This window comes from Sus scrofa, chromosome 8 (genome assembly GCF_000003025.6).
Source record: "Sus scrofa isolate TJ Tabasco breed Duroc chromosome 8, Sscrofa11.1, whole genome shotgun sequence".
NCBI lineage: Eukaryota > Metazoa > Chordata > Mammalia > Artiodactyla > Suidae > Sus > Sus scrofa.
In genome coordinates, this window is record NC_010450.4 from 69308036 (window position 1) to 69334041 (window position 26006).

The following is a 26006-nucleotide window of genomic DNA, read 5'->3' on the forward strand; positions in this document are numbered from 1 at the left end:
ACAATCAAACATTATTCCAAGCTTTAGGGCCAGTTGTCCAGGTAAATTTCCTACCTATAGTGACATTTTCTCCAGAGACTAGCAGTCAATATCTGTTCCTCTTTACTGTTTAAATGCCCAAATCCCAGTGGCCCAAGTACCTGTCATTCCCCAAATATTCTTCCCACTATATCCTTTCTTTCTTCTTTCTTCCTTTTTTTTTTTTTTTTTTTTTTTTTTGCTTTTTAGGGCTGCACGTGTGGCACATGGAATTTTCCAGGCTAGGGGTAGAATCAGAGCTGTGGCTGAGGCCTATGCCACAGCCACAGCAACATGGGATCCGAGCAGCACCTCTGACCTACACCACAGCTCACGGCAACACCAGACCCTTAACACACTGAGCAAGGCCAGGGATCGAACCCACATCCTCATGGATACTAGTCGGATTTGTTTCCACTGCGCCACAATGGGAACTCCTCCCCACTATTTCTTAATATAAATTTTGTTAAGTATATTGTATATTCAGAAAGATACACAGAGCATGTGTCCAGTTTAATGAATCTCTTTGTTGTTAGTTGGTCAGTTAGTTAATTTGCTTTTCCTGGAAGTCTTGGAGACCCGTTTGCCAAGAGGAGTTCTGATAACAGTCCCTGATATTCTAACATCTTTGATGTGAGCAGAAAGAGTTTCCCTACTCCTCTCCTGCCACTCACACATCCTCCTACCTGCTTTTGCTATCTAAGTAATGAACTAGAGGCAGCACCAGTAATCTGTGCCCTGAAGAAACCTGGAAGGTTTGAAATTCAGTTACACCTTTGCATATGTTGATTTCGATAAAGTAGCACTTCTTATTTACACAAAAGCACCTCAGGGATGGAGTACATTTAGACCCTGTGAACTACACTCTTCTGTAAGAAGACAGATTTGCCAGCTTCACTAGTCATACTTAGAATGGAGTTGAGACAACTCTAGAAATGATGGGGGAAGGTGAGGAGTGGAGAACTTGGCCTCACCTCAGAACAAGAAATCCTTTCATGTCTCTGTCCACAAATTCACCACATGCTGTGCTCCTTGTGAGCACTGACTTCAAAAACCAAGACCTAAAAATACTAGATGCATAGCTGGATGTAAATTTCCATATAGCCAAATCTTCTTTGCCTTCTCAGCATATCCAAAACATGTTCTTATTTAAATGCCATTTGAAATTATTTCTAGAGGTGGCATTTCGATGTTCTTAAGAAGACAATTTTGGAGTTCCTGTCGTGGTGCAGTGGTTAATGAATCCGACTAGGAACCATGAGGTTTCGGGTTCGATCCCAGGCCTTGCTCAGTGGGTTAAAGATCCAGCATTGCCGTGAGCTGTGGTGTAGGTCGCAGGCAGGGCTTGGATCCCGCATTGCTATGGCTCTGGCGTAGGCCGGCGGCTACAGGCAGCTACAGGCAGCTACAGCTCCAATCAGACCCCTAGCCTGGGAACCTCCATATGCCACAGGAGCAGCCCTAGAAAAGGCAAAAAGACAAAAAAAAAAAAAAAAAAGAAGACAATTTTGCCCACATTTAATTCACAGGAAAGTAGGGGTAATGAACCAAAAAAAAAGAAGAAGAAAGAAAGAAAAGAAAAAAAAAGGCATTCTTAGAATTATTCTTTCATCACACAAAACCCTAATCATTTCCTCTTTTTTTAATCTCTTCAAAATTTGGATTTAAGTAAAATATCAGCCTTTTATTTTCCAAAACTGTCCATGAACTTGGTCTTTCATCCTATCTATAACCCTACAATTTTCCATCTATTTCTGGACAGAACTAGAACTCCTATCTAAAGAATGCTATGAAGAAAAAAACAAACAAAAAACAAACAAAAAAGAATGTTATGAAAATTCCTTTTTATCCCATTTATAACTAAAGAGTATTTCATTCTTCACTTTTTTCTCTTGCTCTAGATTTCCAAAATTAAGGGGAACAAAAGATGATAAGGGAGTCTAAGACAGGCTTTATTTATTGCAAGATAGCTTTTCTAAATTTTTTTTTCTTGTGCCATTTTTTTCCCTTTAAATGCTATCACTATTTTTTTTTTTGCTCTCCTGTAGTAACTACATTCTTTTTTGTAATCATAAAAGCTGATTCTTCATATATATGACCCCCACTCCCCCTCCACACACACAACACCCCAACACCACCCACTGCAGCTGCAGAGAATAGTTGTGCTGGGATTTCCCAGCTCATTCACTCTGCTGACGCAGGGTCTGAGAGTACAGTGATAGGAGCCTCAGTGCTATAAACGACGGCCCTCTTTCAACGTGAATACGGATATGTCGAAATTGTTTAGGCCTCCTTCACATGTTTATTTCACTGCTCTTGGATGAAGTTAAATGGAGCCTCTTCCCACACATATTTTATTGTAAATTTTCATGATAAAAAGGAATTGTCTCCTGACACAAGTAATCCTATTTCACCATTATTTAGGTCTAACAAAGAAACCTGCCTGGTGGGCCTGGACTAATCCAGTAAAAGGCCAGATGACAGGAAAGGATGGTAGTATGGCCTGTGAGCAAGCAGAAAATATAAATCTATGAGCCAGAATAAGCACTCTTATGTATGCATGTATGTATGTATGAATTTTTCTTTTTAGGGTCATACCTGTGGCATATGAAGTTCCAGGCTAGAGGCTGAATCAGAGCTGCAGCTGCCAGCCTACACCACAGCCACAGCAATGTCAGATCTGAGCCATGTCTGGGACCTATGCTGAAGCTCGTGGCAATGCCAGATCCTTAGCTAACTGAGCAAGGCCAGGGATCAAACCCGCATCCCCATGAATATTAGCTGGGTCTTAACCTGCTGAGCCACAATGGAAGCTCCCAGAATTAAACTTTTAAAACATGCTCCTGAATTTAATTCTAATCTGTTATATACATGTATCATATATATCACGTATATTTCTGGGTTTTTTTTGTTTTGTTTTGTTTTTGTCTTTTTGTCTTTTCAAGGCCACACCCACAGCATACGGAGGTTCCCAGGATAGGGGTCTAATCAGAGCTGCAGCCACCAGCCTACACCACAGCCACACCAGATCTGAGCCGTGTCTGCAACCCACACCACAGCTCATGGCAATGCCGGATCCTTAACCCACTGAGCCAGACCAGGGATCAAACCCGCAACCTCATGGTTCCTAGTCAGATTCGTTTCCGCTGAGCCACAATGGAAATTCCTATATCACGTATATTTCTTTCAAAATGTTATGACTGTGGTGTAGGCCAGCAGCTCCAATTCAACTCCTAGCCTGGGAACTTCAATATGCCACAGGTGGGGCCCTAAAAAGCAAAAAAAATAAATAAATAAACGAAAAAATGTTACGATTATTAACAAATGCAGAGGATTTTTAGGACAGTGAAACTATTCTGTAAGATACTGTAATGATAGATACATGACATTACATGTCAGTCCAAACCCACAGAAGACTCAATACCAAGACTGAACCGTGATGTAAAGTAGGGACTTTGGGTGATAATAACGCATCAACGTAGGTTCATTAGTTTGATAAACATACCACTCTGGGGCAGAATGTTGGTAGTGGAGGAGTGTGTGTGGGGCCAGGGTGTATGCCTACTTTTTTTAACTGTCTTATCTAGATTTTTTCCATTTAATGTTAAATCATGTGGAATAAATAAATAAATACGTAATATGGATATGCCTTTTCTGTGCTCTCTTATTCTCTAGCTGGCTAAAGGGTAATACTTTAACTGCTTCCAACAACCCTCCAACCTCAGATAAATCACTTTCCGAAGGTCTCCTTTTAAAAAGCTTTTTTTATTTTTCCTCACGTGCTTCCTGTACTTACCCCTCTCCTTCTCATTGCATGCAACTTCTTTTTAATCTGTACTGACTGTTGCCTTGGCCACTAATCAGAGATGAAATCAGCTTTTTTAAAAACCTGCACGTATTTTTAGCAACATTTTTTTAAAATCTGTAATGAAAAAAAAGAGTTACAGAATTTAATAATACTGGCCCCTCTTTTCTCCTGTCTTCTCACACCGCCCACCACCCAATCAGTTCTACAACCTCCTGCCAATGCTGGCATTTTAAAGAACTTATATGTATGCAGTCAGTGACGTCTTGGCTGAAAGCCTGGTTTGCTCCCACATGCACACGGGCATACCAAGGACACCTTCTCCATCTGACCTGTGCCTACCTTGTCTCCTTTCGTATCCTCAAGAGATGGTGTGTGGCAGTTTCCCACGTCCATCCACTGCCTTGCCTTTGCTTGCCTCCTTCCATAATGCCTTTCCCATTTTCTGCCTGGAAAAATGTGTATACATCCTTGCATTTCAACTTATCTTCTCAGTAAAACCCTCCTTAACCTCCCAAATTAATATCGATTGACAAAATCCCTCTTCTGGTTTATACCACTAGCATAAAAGTTGTTAATTGTATTACACTTGGGTATAATTTATTGTATCTATATTCACTCTAGTATATATTCATGCAGCTGTCTTTCCACTGGACTGCAAGAAATGTGGGGCTCACATGACCTTAGGCATCTTCGTATTCCCAGCTTTCACTGAATGGCACCGAGAAGTTGTCCTGTGAAGTCCAAGACTGTTTGGTGAATGTATTCACTTAATAAATACCCCTGAGTAGTTCACCTGACCAAAGAGAAAAGCCAGAATTCCCTAATCTCAGCCATGAGAGGGAGCAACAAAATGGTTCCTTACTTTTGTTTGAAAGATTAGAATATGAATATTTCACTTCTATTGTAATTTTTTGGTGGACATAGTATTACCTCTCTCTACTCTTGAATTTAGTTTAGAAGAGCAAATTTTCCCCCTTTTTTTATGAAAATGGCAATGTAAACCTGAGTCATAGTCATTCACAAAGATGTATCCATTCAGTCACTCAAATATATTTTGCATCTTCCATAGGGAACAAATGAAGTTCTTTTTATCCACAGATTTTAATCTGGGAAATAGAAAACAAGACCATTTATATCAAGCTCTCAAACAGAGTACAAAACGTCTCTGAAAATGCAAAATCTTGTGAAAATTCTGACATCAGCAAGATCTAAGTCTCATGGGTTCCACAAGAATCAGCTTCTGCAGCACTCACTAAATAATGCTTTCCTCCAGCAGCCTGAAGCCTAAACCAGACTAATGGCTTTCAGGAAAGAACTGTGGTTTCAGAAAATGGAAAAATATGATGATCTACTATTGAAAGCTACCCACCACTGCTCCCACCACAGCTACACAACTGCTTACCCTTCATTTATCCCCCCCACAACACACACACACTAAAGTCCCCACAATCCCCTTTTGAGCTGGTCTGCTGTCAGAGGCATATGTAGATGTACACTACTCCTACAGTAGTTTTCCAGGTTTACTTATATAGCACAGAAACCAAGTTAAATGCGGCCAGTTGGGTTCCAGATTTTCCTGACTTACAGAAACCCTAGTTTCCAGGAACCCATGTGAAAAAGACATCACATTGAAACATCTGTCAGAATTTGATTGGAAACCCACTGGGCGGGAAGTCACTCACCCTGAATCCTCGTGTTGATTCTACCATGGTGATCTTAAACAAATCTCCTTACATCTCACGGTCTCAGTACTTTCATTTACTATAGGATATAATTGTCCAGTCTGTATTTTTTATACTGAACATGTGCTAGATACTACATAAAGGGGAGGAATGAATAGGGTCCATTGTATGCATTGGTAAGTAATTTAAAACAGTTCTTTTATTAGAAAATAAGTAAAGATGTAACTTGGGGTCAATTTTAAAGTTGCAGGATTTTTTAAAGATGAAATAGTAGACTTCAAAGACATATCACGCTCATTCTGAGTGGAACTATCTCTCCACCTCCAGACATCTGGTGAATGGGCTCTTTTCCCTCTGTTAGAAATCCTTTAGTAAAACATGATGGCAAAATACTTATAAGTACTCGCCAAAGTCCTTTCTATATCTTTCATCGTATGATTCTGTGTATGAAATGGCATACAGCCTATTTTCCACTTTGATTTAAACCCTAGTTACAGCTCACTCTTGAAATATAGTGCTTTGCCCAGAGAGAAGTAAGAATTCCAGATTAAGGTATATCACAATTCTGAGGCAAATTTCCTTCCTTTGTGGTAGGGATGGAGAAAGTAGAGTTATAATGAGAGAAGATTCTGGCAAGTGGGCATCTCTTCATTCTCTACAGATGAGTGATGAAAGCAAGAGTGAGAAGGAAAGGAAATACATAGAACTTACTTGGAAATGGTGCTGAGACAATGTGGAACTGTTCCAGAGAGAAGGAGCAGAGGTGTGCTTCTACGAGGTAGAAAAAAGCACCTTCACCCTACAGGAATGTTGGAAGAATTAGACTCTAGTAAATACAGTCTAGGTGGCTTTACTACTTTGGTTCTTCTTGGAGAAGAAAAGGTCATGAAAGATTCAATTGTACCACTCCTTTCTCCATGTATCATATGCACAGATCAGTTGTAATATCTAGTCTTCATTTCATTATTTCATATTGAGTATAATGCTTTTGAATACTGTAACTAAGCATAATATAGCCAGCCAACTCTACAATGGCCCTTGAAACCAAGAATACAAATGCCCACAGATAAATGCGGTAAATTTAGATAATTTATCTTAACAATATCCATCAGCCAGGAAGAATACACCCCCTTGTCATTCATCAAAACTTTTATAGAATAGGAACTTGTCAGAAGAAATATATCTAAATCAAGATCCACAAAATTAGAGTTCCCGTTGTGGCTCAGTGGTTAAGGAATCAGACTAGGAACCATGAGGTTACAGGTTCGATCCCTAGCCTTGCTCAGTGGGTTAAGGATCCGGCATTGCTGTGAGCTGTGGTGTAGGTTGCAGACAGGGCTCAGATCCCGTGTTGCTGTGGCTGTGGTGTAGGCCAGAGGCTACAGCTCCGATTAGATCCTAGCCTGGGAACCTCCATGTGCCTCAGGTGCAGCCCTAGAAAAGACAAAAAAGATCCACAAAATATATACAAAATGTACTCGGGAAACACATTCATGGAAAAATATTTTCTTGTACTTAAATTTCTGCTAAGTTTGCGACAACAGGGTTTATGTCATAAATACTAAACAAGGAAATCAGTTTAAAGACTATGTTTAAGTAAGAGAACATTACTATAGGTCAAATCTTTACAGGCACAGCTACAATTCAGCTGTGTGGACATCTGGTAATGGGGCCATTTGTACATATTAATAGAATTGTGTAAAAAAATGATATACTGAAGAGATTATCCATGATTTATGAAAAGGATGAATCATTATCTGCCACCAATTTACAAGCTTAGTATATCTCTAGGTCTCTTGCTTTATTAAAGAGGAGAAAAAAAAATGGAAGATGATAATTTTCTTTATGGCAGAGATAGATATTATAAAATAGCTGATAAAATAATTAGAACAGATAATTTCACAAACAAACTGCAAACTTATATCTTGTGCACATAGTTCTAATGCACCTGGAGTAGAAAACATTTGAAAGTCTTGGCTGTCATGTTTTCTGTGGAGAACAATAAAGTTCTGAAACCATCCCTGGGCTCTCCAAACAATTCAGGGTGTTGCCTTTGATCTTCAAAGTCCCAATATCATTTGGGTTCAAGTTTCCATAGAAACTGCCTTTATGTAGCAGCATGCCTGCTTCAGCTGGCCAAAGGACAGCTGCCAACAGGCCTTAGGTGTGAATACCAAAGACTGGAAGCAACACATTTTCCATGGAGAGATTACATCTTTGGAATTCATTTTTTCAGTTGGTTTTACCAAGTTCAGGAATACTGGCCTTCAGGCCATAGAATAAAGCCCAATTACCTGATACTTATGGGAATATTTAGAGGTAAAATAAACATCAAGTCACAACATTATTAAGATGGAATAAGTATCTTGGCTTAAATCCTCAAAATTTTTTGACTTCCTTCTGAATTGCTCCAAGCATGCCAGAGTGTGTTGAAACTATAATTAAGTCCTCCTACTTCCCCATGAAAAAATTCAAGTCTGCCTAAATAATAAAGGTTCCTTTACAAACGCAAGGGGTTTCAGAACAATTGGCAATGAGTTATTTAAAAAGAAAAAAAAAGCCCTCAGAACTAGAACATTAATTTGTACTGCACATGTGAAGAGCTTAAGGAGAGACACAGAAATTTCCATCAGATACACTGGTTTATGGAGATCCTCAGGAAGGATCTACCTTATCCAACCCACAGAAGCAGAGTCTACAATTCAGTCTGAGAAAAGCCTATCATCTTCAGGAAAAATTTACTTACTGTGACCAAGTCTCAACTTAATGTCACCTCCTCAGAGACCTTCCGTATGTACCATACTTACAGCAGTGCCCACTTCAACATTCTTCTTTACTGCTTCTTCACAGAAGAACTAGGAGGGAAAAGAATCAGAAAACAGGTCAATTCAGATTATCTAGACCAAGAAACAGAAAGAAAAATGAACAGAGCCTCAGATACCTGCAGGAAGCCATGAAACTATCAATGTATGCAGATGGAAGTCACAGAAGGAGAGAACAAAGAGACAGTGGCTGAAAAATGTGAATAAATAGTGGCTAATAATTTCTCAGATTTAATATGAAAAAATTAACCTGTCAACTACTATTTGACAAGGGAGCTGAAGAACACTTTTACGGAGAAAGGATAGTTTCTTCAATAAGTGTTGGGAAAACTGAATAATCACATATAAAAAAAAATTGGACCCCTACCTTACACTTCTCCCCAAAATTAACTCATAATAGGTTAAAAACATAAATGTAAGACCTGAAACTGCAAAACTCCTAGAAGAAAACATAGTGAAACAGTTCCTTGACATAGCTCTTTGTAATGACTTTTTCGGAGATGACACAAAAAAATACAAGTAACAAAAGCAAAAACAAACAAGTGGGACTACATCATACTAAAAAGCTTCTGTACATCAAAAGAAACAATCAACAGAATTAAAAGGCAATCTCTGGAATGGGAGGAAATATTTGCAAATTTTCCTATATATCACATAAGGGGTAAATATCCAAAATATATAAAGAATTCACAAAAATAAATAACAAAAACAAACAATCCAATTATAAAATGGGTAGAGAAACTGAGCAGGCTTTTTCCAAAAAAAACATACAAATGGCCAATGGGTACCTATAAAGATGTTCACCATCAGTAACTATCAGGGAAATGCAAATCAAAACCACAGTAAAATGGTGATTTTTTTTTTCTTTGTCTTTTCTAGGGCCACTCCTGTGGCATATGGAGGTTCCCAGGCTAGGGGTCTAATTGGAGCTGTAGCCACCAGCCTACACCACAGCCAGGACAGCAACGCGGGATCTACTGAGCAAGGCCAGGGATCGAACCCGCAACCTCATGCTTCCTAGTTGGATTCGTTAACCACTGTGCCACGAGGGAACTCCTAAAACGGTAATTTTGAGGGCTATCATCAAAAAGACAAGAGATGTAGTTCCCTGGTGGGCCCAGTAGGTTGGGGATCCAGCATTGTCACTGCTGTGGCTGGGGTACTGCTACGGAGTAGCTGAACCAGGAACTTCTGCATGGTGGGGGCATGGCCAAAAAAGAAAAAAAAAAAAAAAAAAAAAAAAGACAAGAGATAACAAGTATTGTTGAGGATGTGGAGAAGAGGAAACACTTATGCACTGTTGACAGAAATGTAAATTGGCACAGATACTATGGTAAACAGTATGGAGGTTCTGCAAAAAATTAAAAATAGACGTGTCATATGATCCAGCAATCCCTCTTCTGAGTATATATCCAAAGGAAAAGAAAATGGAATCTCAAGGAGATATATGAACCCCCATGTCCACTGCAGCATTATTTACAATAGCCAAGATATGGAAACAACCTTAGTGACTGTCAACCTTAGTGAATGTTTAAAGAAGATGTGGTAAATATATGTGCAATTAACTATTATTCAGTCATGAGAAAGAACAAAATCCTGGCATTTGCAACAACACGGAAGGTTGCTGAGAACATTAGCTAAGTGAAATAAGTCAGAGGGAGAAATACAAATACTTTATGATGTCATTTATATGTGGTATCACTTTTGTAACATAAATTTATCAAATCAACACATTATATACCTTAAAGTTATACAGTATTATATTCAATCATGTCTCAATAAACATGAGGAAGAAAATTCATCTATTCACCTAAGAAGATGAAGAATTCCAAGTAAGATAAACTCAAAGATGAAGTACTTAATTCACAGCTACATTTTCAGACCCTAAAAGGGTGCCTAACACACAGAAAGCTCTCAGCAAATATTTGTTGACTCATTCAACAAATTAATTTTTATTTTACAAATGAAAAGCCCAAAGCACAGAGAAGTAGAGTAATTTTCCCAAGGTTGAACAGGTAGTAAGTGATGGAATCTGGTTTTAAATCCAAGCAGGATGATAACAGAGCCCTCAAATCTTAACCTCATGCTAATCTACATCATGTACCAGTCCTTGAGGTGCTGAAGTGTTCAAATCTACATCTTCTGTGTGAAACCCAGGTTGCGTAATTAGCTGTCTGCTGCTGCCACCCTCTGCTTCCATCTGAAGGATTTAACATTTCTGAAACATCACTTATCAGATCTTCAAAGAGAGTGAGGTATAGTGGAAAGAAAATAGACTTTAGTGTCATACAGACCTTGGTTTGGATCTCTAATTGGGCCCTGAGGCTTCTCATCTTGGATAGGTAACTTGATGTGCTTCTCAATTTTCACATCTTGGTATGTGTAGAGAATTATAATATTTTTATAGCACACTGGGACGAGGTGGCAGTTGGTCAAAGGGGACTGGCCTGGAAATCCAGATGCCTCATGTTCTTTCTACCCTATGTGGGCATACCTAAAATTGATGTGCATATGCTCTTGAAATGCTCTAATTTACCCAGATTCCTTATCTTTAAAAATGGGGCACAAGTTCATAAAATGTGGTAAATTATGTCTATGTCACAGAACACCTGCAAACTATAAATAAAACATCATGGACAAAATGTTTGTTAATAGATTGTCACAATATAGGTGCTTGGTTGATGGTAATTATTATCATGGTTACTATTAATATTATTCAAAAAGAATGGAGCTCCTGTTGTGGCTCAGTGTTTAACGAATCCGACTAGGAACCATGAGGTTGCGGGTTTGATCCCTGGCCTTGCTCAGTGAGTTAAGGATCCAGCGTTGCCGTGAGCTGTGGTGTGGGTCACAGACATGGCTCGGATCCCATGTTGCTGTGGCTCTGGCGTAGGCCAGCTGCTACAGCTCCAACTGGACCCCTAGCCTGGGAACCTACATATGCTGTGGGTGCGGCCCTAGAAAAGGCAAAAAGACAAAAAAAAGAAAAAGAAAAAGAAAAAGAAAAAAGAAAAAAGAAAAAGAAGTCACAGGCCCAGAGTTCCCATCATGGCTCAGTGGAAACAAATCTAACATCCATGAGGACACAGGTTTGATCCCTGGCCTAGCTCAGTGGGTTAAGGATTCGACATTTCTATGAGCTGTGCTGTAGGTCACAGAAGCAGCTTGGATCTGGTGTTGCTGTGGTGTGGGGTAGGCCAGCAGCTACAGCTCCTATTAGACCCCCAGCCTGGGAACCTCCATATACCAAGGGTGTGCCCCTAAAAAAGAAAGAAGGAAAGAAATTACAGGTCCAAAATGGAGTCACTTGTACCAGGCCCCAGATCAGCAAACCAAGACTTAATTGTAGTTTCCAATCTCTCCCAGGGATGTGACCTTTCTGGAAGGTCTAGAATTACCTGATTCTAGATCAGCATTAGTGAGGTAATCTGCATGATAGACTCCACTCTTCCATCAAAGAAAGGTGATATTGCCTGAAAAAAAATCCTTTCTTCTGTTTATGACTTCCTTGTCTCACCCCATTTCTGCTGTTGAAAAACCTTCCATTTTGTTCAGCTCCTCAGAGCCCCTTTCTTTTGTGAAGTGGGATGATGCCCAATCCATGAGTCACTGAATAAAGCCATTTTATCATGAAATTAATCAGCTGAATTTTGGGTTTTAACAATATTAGTATCAGTTATAGCATTTGTTTACAGTTTCCATGGGCTCTCCATATCCAAGGAAGAGCCTGAGTCAGATTCCATCATGCATGTTTGTTTCTCTGCCTCCTGTAACACTGAAGTATTGTTACAGATTACTTCCAGTTTATTAATTTTGACTTTCTGTCCACTCAGTGACAAGGCATCTAACTGAGTACTGTGGGAGATTTCCAAGGAGTATAATCACAGACTCTCAGGACAAGGTAGACTACTACCCTCTTGAATTCTTCCCCTCAATGGCTTGAGTCCCTTCTAAAATATTCACTGAATGAACATTCAATGTTCAGATATCACCAATGATAAGAGTATAACCACCCAAAGAAGCTCACTCTAGCTTGGGACAAGATTTAAGAGTTCTTCTTGGAGTTCCCGTCGTGGCTCAGTGGTTAACGAAACTGACTAGGAACCATGAGGTTGAGGGTTCGATCCCTGCCTTGCTTAGTGGGTTAAGGATCCAGCGTTGCCGTGAGCTGTGGTGTAGGTTGCAGATGAGGCTCGGATCCCGTGTTGCTGTGGCCCTGGCGTAGGCCAGCAGCCACAGCTTCAATTTGACCCCTAACCTGGGAACCTCCATATGCTGCAGGAGTGGCCCAAGAAATGGCAAATAGACAAAAGACAAAAAAAAAAAAGGATCTGGCGTTGCTGTGAGCTGTGGTGTGGGTCGCAGATGTGGCTTGGATCCCATGTTGCTGTGGCTGTGGTGTAGGCTGGCAGCTACGGCTCCAATTAGACCCCTAGCCCGGGAACCTCCATGTGCTGCGGGTTGCGGCCCTAGAAAAGACAAAAAGACAAAAAAAAAATTCTTCTTTACATTGATTCCAAATCCAACTTCCTACTTCTGCCCGTTGATAATTTTTCAATTTGGAGCTATATCGAGGAGATCCAATACATGTCATACATACCCCATATTGAAAGACCGAATTCTAAGACCCAGACATGCCTGGGATTGTCTGAAGACAGGAACCTGGATCTGGTTTTGGGTATTATTTGTAGGAGGAACTGGAGAGCTGCCTGGAAAAGAAGTCATTCATCCTAAAAAGGAGCTAGCTGTAGAACAGAAGCAGATAGGAGCCATAGTCTGCAGACACAAGAGAACAAGCAATCCACTTCTTTTCTACAATAACAATTTCTGACTAATAATCTGCCCTACTTCACATCACGTATTTGTTCACTGATGATGAGAGAGAACAGATGAGTAGAGCCCAGTGTCAGTCTCCAAGAGTGTCTTCCAATTCTGCCTCTATGGTCTCATGCTGAAGCCCCAGGGACGAGAAGGGTCTTAAAATGAAAAGAGAGATAGGAATTCTTTTGAAATTAAGTAATTAATTATCTGCAAGTCTTTGCTGATACATTCAAAAATGTCAATGAAATAAAAGGTTAAGAGGGAAAATACATATAATGAAAGCTAACTAAAGAAAAATATCAAACATGAAAAGAGCATTACACATGGAAGAAACTGAAGTTACCAACTAATTATTTCTAATAAAAGATTTTAGGACCAGTTTTACTGGCAGGTAATTCAGTTCATTGTATTAAGCCAGCATAACCAAAATTGCAGAGGTGACTAAAGAGGGTCTTAAAATACAAATGCTGTAAATCTTACTTACGTGGATTTGAAAGGTCAAAACAAAAGAGGAGGTTCCTAGGCTAGAGGTCTAATCAGAGCTACAGCTGCCAGCCTACATCACAGCCTCAGCAACGCCAGATCCAAGTGGCGTCTTCGACCTACACCACAGCTCACAGCAACACCAGATCCCTAACTCACTCAGCGAGGCCAGGGATCAAACTTGCAACCTCATGGTTCCTAGTCAGATTTGTTTCAGCTGCGCCATGACAGGAACTCCATAAAACTAGAAACAAATTTAAAAGATGTTTTTTCATTTTAAAAAGCGTGTATGCAAAGATCATTAAGCACTAAAATACCCATTCTCTAAGACTTCTGAAAGGTGTTATGACACAGAGTTATACTATACTAAGTTATGCTACATAACATAGCACAAGTGAGGATTAACAACTACTCTCTTGGAGCTCCCGCTGTGATGCAATGGTATTGGCAACATCATGGGAGCGCTGTGACACAACTGATCCTCAGCCAGCACAGTGGGTTAAGGATCCAGCATTGCTACAGCTGAGGCTTAGGTTGCAACTATGGCTTGGATCTGATCCCTGACCTGGGAACACCACATGCCCTGGGCAGCCAAAAAAAAATTTTTTTTTGAAAAGAAAAACCAAACAGGAGTTTTCATTGTTGTTCAGAGGGTTAAGAACACGACTAGTCTCCATGAGGATTCAGGTTCGATCCCTGGCCATACTCAGTGGATTAAGGATCTGACACTGCCAGGAGCTGCGGTGTAGGTCACAGATTGGCTCAGATCTGGCATTGCTATGGCTGTGGCTGTGGTGTAGGCCGGCAGCTATAGATATAATTCAATCCCTAGCCTGGGAACTTCCATATGTCGTGGGTGTGGCCCTCAAAAAAAGACAAGACAAAAAAAAACCCAAAAAACAAAAAACAATAAATAACTACCTTCTCCTTCAGGTCACCTTTGCAGCACAGAGGACTGGGCAGGAGGCTAAAGGTGCCACATCTGCACAAGCAGCCAGAGAAAAAGCCAGTTTTGATGGGCAGCCCGGTGGTGTTGCAGAGGTGGCATGAACCATCTGAGCAGCAGGGACTCCAGACTCATTTGGTGGCAGCAGCAACAATGTCACTGCAGGAGGGAAGAGAGAGCATGGACACCTCACAGCCACTCTGATTTACTGAGCAGCACATGGAAGAAAACCCAGGCAGACTCACTCACAGAACTAGTCTGGAAGAATCTTGGAGAGCTGGAGTTCTCACAAAACGGATGAGGATGCAGCCTGAAAATACATTTTACCATTGTTACGAAAACCACAGTTTCACCTTCACATCATTGTGGCCTGGGGAGAAAGTTTTCAATTGCTTATCCTCTAGGAATTCTTAACCTGGTGGAGGAAAGAAAGTAACACTTGAGAAGTTAATGGTTTTAGACAAGACAGGACTAAGTGGAAAATTTGGAACTGACACCCAAATACTTAGGAGTTTAGAAGAAAGTCCTCTGAGAACCAAGGGACCAGAAAGTATTCCATCAAGGAGAAAGGAATTTAAGTTTTGGCTGTAAAGGATGGGCTGGCACTGAATAAAATGAGAAAACTGGAGATGGGAGGCAGAGGGCATTCCAGTGGCATGTTGATTCTGCAGCATCATCTTTGTGGAAGGCTCTAGAAAGTTCATCCTAAGAAGCAATAGTCAAGGTAACTAACAAGTTCAACAGTTCATGTATAACTGTTGTCATGTATATGTCATAGTCTAACCTCATAAAAGGACTATTTATTTTCCATGGAATTTTATTAGAGAAACACATTAAAGAAGTAAATATCTGCCTACTGAATTTATTCTGAAGAAAGGATGCTCAGAGAGAAGAGACATAATTACAGAAAACCTGTGGTGCTGTAATTTGACTGGAGAGGGAATCACAGAGATCTGACAGTGTTGAACGCCCCCTGGAGGTCCTATAGTGCAGATTCGTTGCTAGGGGTTTTTTCATTCATTTTTCTAAATGGGAAATGATTCTAAAGGATGAAATGGCCTTGACTCGATTCTTCTGCCTTCCCCATTCATTCACACAAGTGCAGTTCATCGCGATTTATTTCCCTCCACCAACTTATTGCTTGGTGCTTCTAAAAAGCCCCTCTTTTGACCACAGCTAGAGTAAAATTAAGAACTAGAGACAACTGGCAGATACAGACAATAATACAGTTAATTCCAATGGCAAGAAGATACTATTAGATACTATGGATTTCTAAAAAAATACTAAACATCATAAAAATGAACGGTGTGACAAACTTGGGCATTTAATATTATTCATGCATGATGTTCCCAGCATGGCTCAGTGGTTAATAAAGCTGACCAGTAACCATGAGGTTGCCAGTTCGATCCCTGGCCCGGCCCAGTGGGTTAAGGATCGGGTGTTGCTGTGAGCTATGGTGTAGGTCACAGAGGTGGCTCGGATCCCGCATTGCTGTGGCTGTGTCATAGGCCGGTGGCTACAGGCTCCAATTAGAGCCCTAGACTAGGAACCTCCATATGCCGTGGGTGCGGCCCTAAAAAGACCAAAAAATAAAAATAAAAATAAAAAAAATATTATTCATACAGATTTCACTCGTCGCTGTGAGACAAGCAAAGATTACACAGGTATGCAAAACACCTAGCAAACCGCCTGTCATGCAGCAAGTACTCAGAGAACACTATTTCTTTTCCTTGAATAACTAATTATAAATATCTAAATAGGGTTTATAAACAAAATGGACCACATATACACAAGAACAGTATCTATACGAAGTGGTGGATATGTTAGTTACCTGGATTGTGGTAATCATTTCACATTGTATATGCATGTCAAATCATCACATTGTTCACCTTAAGTATACGCAATTTATTTTAATTATAAAGCTAGGGGAAAATAAATCAAAACAGAGAACAAAGGAAAAAGAAAAACAAAGTGGATTTGTCAGAAACTCAAAGTGCCATAATGACACAGAATTGAACATTTCATGAGGGGATCTACTCCCTGCCTGCCATATACTACTTTTTCTTTGCTTTTGTGCATGTCCTTTACTCAGCAACAGCTGAAAAGAGAAGAGGATCCATGGTCCTACCTACTGAAATTAACAAGGAAGACTCAGCTCTCTGCTACTAACTGGACATATGCCTCAAACACATCACCTAATAATCTGGGCCTCAGTTTCTCCATTTGAATAAGGAAGAGATTGTCAGAGATCCATCTAATCAGAGATCTCTAATGCAGCTCTTGGACCACCAATAAACTAAGAAGAATTCCTTTGTCCCAGGTAAAGTGAATAATGTAGAGTTGTACAGGAAATTAAACTACTAAGTTAAAAGACTGCCATCAATTCTAAGATCAAATCCTCTTACCCATATGGTATTAAAATATCCCTCCTTTTATGAAGCAGTGGTGATATGATTTTAGGGGTGCCTTTAACTTCCTAAGTAAAATATTGCCAACCCTAAACTGAACCCCAAATTTGGGGTCTATGAAATCACTGAAAATCCACTGATTTTTTTTTTTTTTTTTCTGAAACAGGGTACTTGACAAAAAAATAGTTCATTCTGGAGACTGGTTGATCTGATCTTCAATCCAGGCTCTGTTAATTACAGAGTATGTGACCCAGATATAATTAGACTCTCAGTGCTTGAAAAGGTTATTGATCTTGAAAACCGAAGATCTGAAAACTCAGTCCTGCTGATCTCCAAAGGTCCTTCCAGCTCTGCTTTCTAGACTAACACATGGACATTTGCTTTAGTTACACATGACATCAACTGGAAAAATGCACTTGAGTGATCAAATTAACCTTGACAAGCTGAAAAAGGTGAAGATTCTATACACCCCAGGGCTAAAATACAATGGAAGAGGAAAAGACTGGCTGTGCATAAACATCACAGAGAAAGATTGGGATTCTAACAGAATATCTTCTGTATATGCTTATTACGCAGCTACTATATGCTAATATATACATGAAAGAGTCATTCATCAATCCTAAAAACATAAACTTTTAGTCATGATGTTTCAAAATTCCAAACATTCTTCTTGAATTTCATACTCATTAGTATCAATTTTGTAAGCTCTCATTCTAAAAATGGAAAAACAAAGGGAATTGGGAGAATGAGGCCTGAATAACCACACAGGGTCCACGAGCTCCCATTTGGTCTTTAACACTGCCTCCCATAAAGATTGTGAAACAGAACACACACACACATACACACACATCCCTTCTCCCCTACAGTGTTCTTCCTCTGCCTCTGACAAAGCTGCTGAATCCAAATATAGGTCAGAGCACCACCTAGAGGCATTAATTCTAAATCTGACTCTCATTTCTGGGAACTGATACAAGTCAGTTCAACATCCAGGTGAGTTCTCCCTCTAGTCATAGACCTGAAAACTGGTTAATGAGTCAAATGCTCCCATCTCTAAATGCTCTGTCAAATGAAGAGATGTACAAATGAACACACCCTTTCACTTTGTTAGACTTGTCTTTCTCACCATTTCATTCGTTCACATTCTATGGTTTCACTTTCCACAAGAAAGATGTATAATACAAATGCCCCAATTCTACCTTTGGGTACCAGAAGATAATGAAACTGGAAACACAATAATTCCACACAAGCCTTAACTCAAGAGATAGCAAGCCCTTTTAACAATGAAAATGTATCTGAAGTAAACAATATTAGATCTTCTGGTTACCGTTGCTATTAGGGACAAGGAATCCATTTCCAGAAAGTTCATCCTTTGTGTGCCAAATTTTTTTCTCATCAGCAATAACAAAATATCTGACTGCTGTTTTAATCATCTGCACATCATGTCTATATAACACTAACTGGAATACATAAACAGCATCCCCAAGAGTCAAAGGCTTATCTCCACCCAAGGTATCACAAATCACCATGCAGTTAGGAGAGTTTTTGTTTGTATGTTTGTTTTTGTCTTTTTGCCTTTTCTAGGGCCGCTTCTGTGGCATATGGAGGTTCCCAGGCTAGGGGTTGAATTGGAGCTGTAGCCACGGGCCTATGCCAGAGCCACAGCAACGCGGGATCCGAGCCTCATCTGCAACCTACACCACAGCTCACGGCAACGCCGGATCCTTAACCCACTGAGCAAGGCCAGGGATCGAACTCGAAACCTCATTGTTCCTAGTCGGATTCGTTTACCGCTGCACCACAACAGGAACTCCAGGAGAGTTTTAAATAAGGAGGAACTTTGAGCTTCTTGTGCATAATGGAGTCCCTAACTCAGGAGTGTGTTTGACAAAAACCTCATACTTTCAGGATATCAGCAATATAATTTAGAAGGCAGGTGAACTTGCCAGAAATTATGTAGGCTAGAGAAACTGAAGTTCCAGATTCTAGCATCTATACCACTCTCTAGCTTTGGGATCTAGGGCTATTGATTTAACCTCTAATTTTTCTCATCTGTAAAATAAAGAGGCTGTTTCTTGTGAATTATAAGTTTCTATAAGCATAAAAATATTTCATATAATTCACAAGTCCTAGGTGGAATAAAGCCTACAGCAAACACCTGCTCTTTATCAGCATTGATCCTTTGCTTCTACAAACCACTGGTGGGCAGTGTTAGGCTAAGACAACCTGCAGGGTAGGCAGCCTCCTCTGCAGCTCTTCTCAGATGGGCCCTTAGCCCATGTGCCCACTGCTACTACCACTGTCTCCCCTGTGCTATAAGACACACTAACACAGTAGATCAATAAAAGTTTACAGAATAAAAGGCTCAGCATTAGATTTTGTTTTACTTCCACTGTAAGCTGATCATTAGGCCCCACTTTGATACTACTAGCTCAATCTTTAATTAATCACTTCAATTACCATATTAATTTATGAAAATTTTCGAGACTTAAGATCTTATTGAATGAAAACAATTATATAGAATCTTATTTTATCCAAATGGATGTTTCTGAAAAGATGTGTTTTTTTTTTGTTTGTTTGTTTGTTTTTGTCTTTTTGTCTTTTTGTTGTTGTTGTTGTTGCTATTTCTTGGGCCGCTCCCGCGGCATATGGAGGTTCCCAGGCTAGGGGTTGAATCGGAGCTGCAGCCACCGGCCTATGCCAGAGCCACAGCAACGCGGGATCCGAGCCGCGTCTGCAACCTACACCACAGCTCACGGCAACGCCGGATCCTTAACCCACTGAGCAAGGGCAGGGACCGAACCCGCAACCTCATGGTTCCTAGTCGGATTCGTTAACCACTGCGCCACGACGGGAACTCCTGAAAAGATGTGTTTTAACAGCACTTTTTATGAATGACCAAAGAATGCTTCACTATTTTTAGCTTTAAAAATTATTCAGAAAAAAAATCACAAGAAAACTAGAAGTCCCTCAGATATTAATGTTTTGAAAACATAACTATATTTTGCAGCTTATCCTTTGTGTAATAATTTAACTTGCATTTTTAAATTTATTTTTATTGATGTATAGTTGATTTAGAATATTATATAAATGTCAAATGCACAACAGTGATTCAAAATGTTTAAAGATTATACTGCATTTATACTTATTATAAAATATTGGCTGGGGTTCCCATCGTAGCTCAGTGGTAACAAACCTGACTAGTATCCATGAGGACGCAGGTTGGACCCCTGGCCTCACTCAGTAGGTTAAGGATCCAGATCTGGTGTTGCCCTGAGCTGTGGTGTAGGTCACAGACACAGCTCAGATCTGCAATTGCCATGGCTGTGGTTTGGCTGCAGCTCTGATTCAACCCCTAGCCTGGGAACTTCCATATGCCCTAGATGTGGCCCTAAAAGGCCAAATAAATAAATAAATAAAAAGTTTAAAATATTGGCTATATTCTCTGTGTCAATATATCCTCGTAGCCTATTTATTTAATACATAGTAGTTGGTACTTTTTAATCCCCTACCCCTAACTTGCCCTCCTACCCCCAGTTCTCTTTATCTGTGAGTCTGGTTCTGTTTTGTCATATTCACTAGTAGAGTTTTTTTTTTTGGTTTTGGTTTTGGTTTTTTGTTCTGTTGTTGTTTTGTCTTTTTAGGGCCATGCTCAAGGCATATGGAGGTTCCCAGCCTAGGGGACAAACTGGAGCTGCAGCCTCCAGCCTACGCCACAGCCACAGCAATGCCAGATCGGAGCCTACCACCTATCACAGCTTATGGCAAAGCCAGATCCTTAACCCACTGAGCAAAGCCAGGGATGGAACCTGTGTTCCTCATGGATACTAGTCAGATTCATTTCTGCTGAACCATGAAGGGAACTCCTGTTTGTTCTATTTTTTAGATTCCACATATAAGTAATAAGATACAGTATTTCTTTATCTGGCTGACTTATTTCACCAAGCATGATACCCTCCAAGTTCGTCTATGTTGTTGCAATGGCAAAATCTTTATAAGAGCTGAGAAGTATTCCATTGAGTGTGTGTGTGTTTGTATGTACAACATCTTTATCCATTCATCTGTTGACTGACAGTGGGCTGCTTCCATATCTTGGCTATGGTGAATAATGCTGCTATAAACATTAGGAGCCACATATCTTTTCAAATTAATGTTTTTGTTTTCTGCATATATATACTCAGGAACGGAATTGCTGGATTATGTGGTAGTTCTATTTTTGGCTTTTTGAGGAACCTCCATTACTGTTTTCCGTAATGGCTCACCATTTTATATTCCCGCCTATATGCAATGGTTATCTCCTATTCCTCACCAACATTTGTTATTTGTGATCTTTTTGGTAACAGCCCTTCTGATAGGTATGAGATGATATTTCACTGTGGTTTTGATTTGCATTTCTCTGATGATTAGTGATGCTGAGCATCTTTTTTTTTTTTTTTTTCTTTTTAGGGCCACACCTGAGGTATATGGAAGTTCCCAGGCCATAGGCTGAAGAGGAGCTGCAGCTGCTGGCCTATACCACAGCCACAGCAACTCTAGATCTGAGCTGCATCTGTGACCTATGCCACAGTTTGCAGCAATGCAGGAGCCTTAACCCACTGAGCAAGGCCAGGAATCAAACCTGCATCCTCATGGACCCTATTTTGGGTTCTTGACCTGCTGAGCCACAACAGGAACTCCTTGAGCAACTTTTCATGTGCCTTTGGCTATCTACATGTCTTCTTTGGAAAAATGTCTATTCAGGTCTTCTGCTCATTTTTTAATTGGGTTGTGTGTGTTTTTGATGTCCAGTTGTATGAGCTATTTACCCTTTTTTTATGATATTGACCCTTTGTTGGTCATACTATTTGCAATTGTTTTCTCCCATTCCGTAGTTTGATTTCTCATTTTGCCAAAGATTTCTTTTAATGTGCCAAAGCTTTTTAGTTTAATTAAGTCCTATTTGTTTATTTCTGCTTTTGTTTCCTTTATTTTAGGGACAGATCCAAAAAAAAAAAAAAATTGCTATAATTTATGTCCAAGAGTACTCTGCCTGTTTTCTTCTGGTTTCCTGGTCTTACATTTAGGTCCTCAAATACATTTTGAATTTTTAATATAGTGATAAATTTTTTTTTACAAGAGAACAAATCCACTTTTATTTACTTTTCAATAAGTTTGAATCCTTGAAAGTACAGCATCACACAGATTCTGTGTCTGATGGCTTAGCAGTAAGGCTGCTTCAGAATTTGGCATGAACCATACCACTGTTTTTTGTGTGTGTGTGTATATTCATTTTAATTTTTTTCATTATAGCTGGTTTACAGTGTTCTGTCAATTTTCGACTATACAGCATGGTGACCCAGTTACACATACATATATACATTCTTTTTTCTCACATTATCATGCTCCATCCTAAGTGACTAGATATAGTTCCCAGTGCTACACAGCAGGATCTCAGATTAAGAAGATGTGGTATATATACCACTGCTGCCATGAGCAGGAGTTACCTTTTCCCAGATTACTTTGGTTTTGTTAGGTTTCTGCCAGGAGTCACTGTGTTATTCTTTGCTTTGTACACATAAGCACATCTCCTGCCTAGATAAAATTCAGTTTCATCTTGGGCATAAACACCTTCAGTTTTAAGAAGAGCTATGTGCTCCCTCTGGTTCTAGAGATCTCGCTTATAACCAGCAAAAATGGCCTTGGACAACAACCTTCCCAACATATTTGTTGTTTTTGAAGTCCTGTTCCCAGCAGGCCTCCACAGGCTCCAAGATACCTGAAAGAGCTATAGTGGGAAAATTTCATTTCATTCTTTTACATGCAGCTGTCCATTTTCATAATACCACTTATTGAAGAAACTGTCTTTCCTCCATTATATATTCATGCCTCCTTTGTTATAGATTAATTGACCATGCATGTGGGTTTATTTGTGCTCTCTATTATTGTTCCGTTGGTCTGTGTCTGTTTTTGTGCCAGGATCATACTGTTTTGATTACTGAAACTTTGTGGTATAGTCTGAAATAAGGGAGCATAATACCTTAAGCTCTGCTCTTCTTTCTCAAGATTATTTTGGCTACTCAGCGTCTTTTGTTTCCATGCAATTTTTTTTTTTTTTTTTTTTTTGCGGGGGAGAGGCCTGCACATGAGGCATGTTCCCTGGCCAGGGAACAAAACTGAGCCACAGTAGCAACCCAAGCCACTGTAGCAATGCCAGATCCTTAACTTGCTAAAACACATGGGAACTACTCATACAAATTTTTAAGTTACTTGTTCTACTTCTGTGAAAAATGCCATTGGTATTTTGATAGGGATTGCACTGCCTCTGTACATTGCCTTGGTTAGTATGGTGATTTTAACATTAATTCTTCCAGTCCCTGAACACAGCATATCTTTTCATCTGTTTGTGTTATCTTCAATTTCCTTCATCAGTGTCTTATGGTTCACCAGTACATGTCTTTTCCTTTCTTAGGTAGATTTATTTCTAGGTATATTCTTTCTGTTGGGAGAGTAAGGGAATTGTTTCCTTAATTCTCTAATATTTCATTGTTACTACATAGACTGCAACAAATTTCTGTGTATTAATTTTGTATTCTGCAACTTTACTGAGTTCATTCATGAGCTCTAGTAATTTTTTGGTAATGTCTTTAGGATTTTCTGTGTATATTATACCACCTGCAGAGTGTGACAGTTTTACTTTTTCCTTCCAATTTTGAATTTGGATTCATTTATAATTTCTCATCTGGTTGCTGTGGCTAGGACTTCTAGTACTCTGTTGAATCAAAGTGGCAAAAGTGGGCACTCTTATCTTGTTCCTGATCTTAGAGGGAATGCTTTTAGTTGCTCACTGTTGAGTATGTTAGCTATGGAACTGGCATATATGGCCTTTATTATGTTATGTTCCATCTATACTCACTTTCTGGAGACTTATCACAAATGCATATTAAATTTTATCAAAAGCTTATTCTGCATCTATTGTGATGATCATATGGTTTTTATTCTGCAATCTGTTACTGTGGTGTTATCGCTGATTGATTTGTGGATACTGATCCATCCTTGCACCTTTGGGATAAACTCCACTTGATCATGGCATATGATCCTTTTAATGTGTTGCTGGATTTGATTTGTTAATATTGTGTTGAGAATTTTTGCATCTATATCCATTATTGATGTTGGCCTGTAATTTTCTTTTTTTTGTGTAGTATCTTTGTCTGGTTTTTGGATCAGAGTGATGTCAGCCTCACATAATGACTGGAAGCATTCATTCTCTGCAATTTTTTTGAATAGCTTGAAAAAGATCGGTGTTAATCTAAATGTTTCATAGAATTTACCTGTGAAGCCATCTGGTCCCGGACTTTTATTCATTAGGAGTTTTTCAGGTTTTGTTTTTATTGTCGATTTCATTTTAAAGAATCTCTCTACAGGAGTTCCCGTCATGGCTCAGTGGTTAACAAATCTGACTAGGAACCATGAGGTTCTGGGTTTGATCCCTGGCCTTGCTCAGTGGGTTAAGGATCCAGCATTGCCATGAGCTGTGGTGTAGATTGCAGACACTGCTCAGATCCGGATCTGGTGTTGTTATGGCTCTGATGTAGGCTGGCGGCTGTAGCTCCGATTAGACCCCTAGCCTGGGAACCTCCATAAGCCGCGGGTACAGCCCTAGAAAAGACAAAAAAATAAAAAATAAAAAAATAATCTCTCTACATATTGTGTTACACAATTGCTTTTCCCCCATTGATTATTATGTCATGAATATCTACTAGATTAAAACCTTCTCCACCATCTCTGTTAATGTCTACACAGTATTACAATCATGGGCATAGGGAAAAACTGAGTTAATTCCCTCTTTGGAAAGTTAAAGTTGCTTCTAATCTAACAACACTGAAATAAATATTCTTACTGATAAATATAAATCTCTATACACATTTTTGATATGTGAGCATAACCTAAGGTTTTAAAAACAGGGCAACAGTTACAGTTGCTTCAACACTCAAATGTCTTCATTTGTTTCAGAAAGACTGTCCTAACTAGTTTTGAACATTTAAAGAAGCCTTGGGGTGACTGTTTCCTAATCTTAACTTTTACCAACTCAGATACTGTCTTAGTCCATTTGGGATATTATAATGCAATACACAGAATGGGTGGCTTAAATAACATTTATTTCTCATAGTTCTGAAGGTAGGAAGTCCAAGCTCAAGGTACCAAAAGATTCAGTGTCTGGTGCAGCCTGCTGCCTGCTTCATAGATGGCCGTCCTCTCGCTGTGCCCTCATATGGCAGAAGGGGGCAAGGAAGCTCTCCAGGATCTTTTTATAAGGGCACTAATCTCATTTACAAGAGTGCCACACACGTGACCCAATCACCTCCCAAGGGCCCCACCTCCAAATATCATGGAATTAGGGGTTAGGTTTCAACCTATGAATTTTGGGAAGGGACACAAACATTCAGCTTACAGTAGATGCTTTGGTTTATGTTATGATAAAAAAATCATCAAGTCAATGTCTTGGATCCGTGTATCCCCATTCACTATTCCCATACAAATTTGGTTAATACTCCTCCCCAGCCTCCAGCCTCCTTCCTTATATTTCTAATATTATGATTCAGTAGGGACTTGAGTACAAATTCAGGCTAAATTATTTATCATAAGGTCCTATGCACCTCTGAACCTAGGATTTAATCTCTTTAAAATTTGTTGTCCTCATCTGTCAACTGGAAATTATAACAACTTCCAACTTACCTGTTTCTTGCAAAGAGTAAATAAGCTAAAGCATGAAAAGCACTCAAGACAGGGTCTGGCACAAGTACTATACAGTAGATGATAGATATGATTACTGCTGCTATTTTGCTTAGGCTAGAATTTATCGAGCACCTGGCATGTCCCAGGCCTAAGGAGTAAAACTTTGCACCTGACACTCTTTCTGCCCTCACACTAAGTATGTGCTAATGAAGATACACATCTAACTCAGTTACAATATAGTATAATGAGTGGTATGTAGAATTGGGCAAGAGCTATGGATGTAAAGAGGAAGACAATTCAGCACAAACA

The 26006-nt window shown here is 39.6% G+C and overlaps 1 protein-coding gene across 11 annotated transcripts in view; it reads right to left on the reverse strand.

Annotated features, from left to right (window-relative positions):
* Window positions 1-26006, reverse strand: part of LOC100520317 (mitochondrial inner membrane protein COX18) — an 80550-nt gene that overhangs the window by 33616 nt on the left and 20928 nt on the right. For 4 of the 11 annotated variants that reach the window (XR_002346389.1, XR_002346386.1, XR_002346388.1 and 1 more), the window contains exons 6-8: window positions 8255-8363; window positions 4166-6307; window positions 3815-3940 (exon numbers count right to left, since the gene is read on the reverse strand). Coding sequence is in view for 1 of the 11 variants with exons in the window: in XM_021100598.1 (XP_020956257.1) it covers window positions 8286-8363 (78 nt within the window). In the remaining 10 variants the exon portion in view is untranslated. Of the gene's footprint in view, window positions 1-3814; window positions 3941-4165; window positions 8364-26006 lie in introns of those variants that run through there. The other 7 variants (XR_002346392.1, XR_002346391.1, XR_001298348.2 and 4 more) reach the window with 3 other exon arrangements.